This window comes from Mycetomoellerius zeteki, unplaced genomic scaffold (genome assembly GCF_001594055.1).
Source record: "Mycetomoellerius zeteki isolate Tzet28-1 unplaced genomic scaffold, Tzet1.0 C4505517, whole genome shotgun sequence".
NCBI classification, from domain to species: Eukaryota; Metazoa; Arthropoda; class Insecta; order Hymenoptera; family Formicidae; genus Mycetomoellerius; species Mycetomoellerius zeteki.
The window spans coordinates 1-3,596 of NW_017255908.1; the positions used below are offsets into that span (position 1 = coordinate 1).

The 3,596-nt window shown below is 29.6% G+C and overlaps 1 protein-coding gene across 1 annotated transcript; it reads left to right on the forward strand.

Annotated features, from left to right (window-relative positions):
- Positions 1 to 296: 296 nt before the first annotated feature.
- LOC108720204 (cyclin-Y) lies at positions 297 to 1,731 on the forward strand (the record flags this gene model as incomplete). The annotated part of the gene is made up of 3 exons (XM_018461173.1): positions 297 to 583; positions 659 to 1,011; positions 1,565 to 1,731. Coding segments are annotated over 2 exons (576 nt in total), but the record flags the coding sequence as incomplete, so codon positions are not given.
- Between the last annotated feature and the right edge of the window lie 1,865 nt (positions 1,732 to 3,596).

The window sequence follows — 3,596 nt, forward strand, 5'->3', positions numbered from 1 at the left end:
TATAGCCAAACAACCAATCAATGGGCTAAAAGTTTACTTTTCCTACAACATATAAAATATTAGGCTAACATTGGCAAACAACAAAGATAAATGTCACTGTGTTATACTGTGTCATCTGTGTTTTTTGTTGGGAAACGTCTAGTATATTAGCTGCTAGACCAGTGATCTATTTCTATTGTTTTGTATTTTCGTATATTTACTCATTTAATGTCAATTACATGACTGGTACAGAAAGAAGTCTTAAGATTTTCCTGCGCAAAATTATAGGGCAGTGCTTGAGTAAATCTATTTTTCAGAGGGATGGTGTTTCAGAGGATTACGACAAACATAATCCAGAGCACAAGCAGATATATAAATTTATAAGGACTCTGTTCAATGCCGCTCAGCTTACTGCTGAATGTGCCATCATAACGTTGGTTTATCTTGAACGCCTACTTACTTATGCAGAAATAGACATAACACCGGCCAACTGGAAACGTATAGTACTGGGAGCTATTTTATTGGCGTCCAAAGTTTGGGACGATCAGGCGGTGTGGAATGTGGATTACTGTCAAATACTGAAAGACATCACGGTGGAAGATATGTAAGTCTATTTTCAATTACGTTTAGATTATTGTATTTTCTTTTTTTGAAAATAATTATTGTAATTTCTAATTAGGAACGAATTAGAGAGACAGTTTCTGGAGATGCTGCAATTTAACATAAATGTTCCTTCGAGTGTGTATGCCAAATATTATTTCGATCTTCGTACACTCGCGGAAGCGAATGAATTAACATTCCCTAGCGAACCACTTAGTAAAGAAAAGGCGCAGAAGCTGGAAGCTATGTCCAGAGTTTACGAAGATAAGGTCACAGCCGAGGCTCTACGTACCGGTATTAAAAAGTGGTCCAGCTTAGACAATGTGTGCATAGGCGGACCTAGACGTAGCATTGCTATTTTATCCTAAACATATGTATGGATATAAACGGATGTAAACACACGCAAGGTTACTGCTCCGATTTTAAATGGAGGTATGTGAAATTTTGTAAAGATATCATTGTTACCGATCGATTTTAATGATTTTTGAAAGAGATTGTTTGGATTCTACCAAACATTTGTGTTATACTTCTGTTTAATTATTGTGGAATATTTGATGTATTATATACATCTCTTGGCAAACTGTTTTTACATATTGTCTAAACTAGATGTAAAAATATCGTATGTATACCGTATGTACGGCTAAGAAAGATGTACCATAATGGAAGAATTTCCATTGCAAGTATGGTTTGCAATAACAATCTTAAACCTAATCGTTATAAATATACTTTCAAATTTAGACGTTTCTCAATTCTTTATAATTTCCAATAATACATGTATAATTTGTATTATTTTTGTTATTTGTATTAAAGAATCATAATCACTCCGATAGAGAAATTTTATATTGGCCTTCTTTCTAGGTACAGTTTCTAATCACTCTCTCTTTTTTATTAATTTTTTTATAACATTAATTATGAAAAACTATAAATATTAATCTTATTAATTTGTCGATAAATATCAATATATTTCTGTTGATTGTGTGCAAAGATTCTACTGTCCGGGACCTTATAATGTGGATATGACAAAGCATACGAGAATGTGAGGCGTATTGAAACAAAGGGTGAGAAAGAAAAAGTTTTTAGTCGTAGCATTATCTGTACTGTCCTTATGGGAGAAAATAACTTGTGATATATATTAGTCAACTATTCATTATCCAAAGCATTTTATATATTGACTGAATTTAAGAATCAAAGTTATGGCTGATTTACTAATAACATTCTAAAAGACGAAAATATATATTATACATGTTTCAAATTAAAGATCGATATTTGTTAGTAACGCTACGTAATTTATCGAGATAATCCAATCCGAAATTTACAAGCCAATGCTGTAATGCATGTCACCTTAATATATATGTCCAAATTATTTTTGAATATATTAATATATTTTTTTGATTTATCTATCTTCTCACTGTCATGTACATCGAAGGATTATTATGAGAAAAAAGTTATTCAGGATTTAGAAAATGAATCATACACATTTTTAGTATATACGATCTGTTCTTTATCGATGATCTCTCTGAACTAGTGTTCATACGAGAATGCAATAAATTAAAGTGAAACAAATATGATTTGTTTCTCTTCAATTTATTGCACCTGCTGTCAGAAAGTTCTTCAATAAAGAACGAGCCTATAATATTTCTAATGTACTTTCTTTTGATACATTTTTGTAACATTAGTACAAAAACCGTTTATTGGTTTTTATTTATTTAGAATTATTAGTATTATTAGAATTTTTTTAATCAACAAATGTACAGCATAACAATTTATAAACAAAAATTTTGACACTTAATTCAATATATCGGATTTGATATAGATGATTTATGTAATTTGAATAATAGTACATAGCAAGAACACCATTTACAATAAATATATTATAATAACGTAAATATTAGCAAATCAGCCTTTATAGCTTATTAAGAATGAAGAGCACGATAAATTAGAGTCCGAATAATTGCTTTTATATGGCGCTACTTCCATGGATTTATAACTTTAGATAATGCGCGAGATAAGGGTAAGCCATGATATCAGGCTGCATCTTTTCTCTCTTATAAAACTACTCAGTCTGGTGCAAGGTTATTCACATTATTAATAATAGAATTTCTTTTTAATCGATCTATTCTATTACGATTATTGGAAAGAAAGTTAATTCGATATCAAGTTCACGTTCTTTTTATAATGCAATATGCATTAATTTTAGATACTTTACAGATAATATATTGAGTAAATTCATGAATCTTATTACAAAATTGCATTTTTATGGCTATAAAATTGCTATAAAATATTTAAATCTCACAGCTATGTAAAGTATTTATTTCGTAAAGCTTGCAATTAAATCTTCCAAAGATCATCCAGAAACATGATTACTAAGGAAAAAAAAAAGAACTTAGAAGTTGTATCATATTCACATTTTACTATATGACAAGGATATTAGAATACCATTAATGTACTATTAATATAATCGTGTATCATACGTGCTACTAATTGACTTATGTACGATATAATTTAATATTTTGTACCTACCGGTTAGAACTTTAAATATAAGATAGTCTTATATATTGTATGACTGGTTACGTCTATAAGAATTAAAGTGTAATCTGAAGTTCCGTTGGATTTTCAGAATGCCGTTGATGGAGGAAGAATAATTACAATTTATTATTATTTTTATATTTTATTATATGAAAGTCAGAGTATTGTAACGATCATATTTATAATAGAACGGCTGTAAAGTCCAATGTACATGGGAGGAAACGAAATAACGTGCGTTTGTCAGCTTTTAACGTATAGTATATGCTGGATGATGAGTGTAATGTAACATATTTGCAATTTCTGTCCATATTATAATTTTTCATTTTGCCTGTCCGACAAATAAAAATATATTTTTACTGCATTACATATTATATTATAGGTAACTATATACATACACGCTATGTATGCTGCGGAAATATTTATACAACTTTACAGAGCAATTAATACACCATGCGATGCCAAAATGTTGTTAAAATTATAATGTATAGACA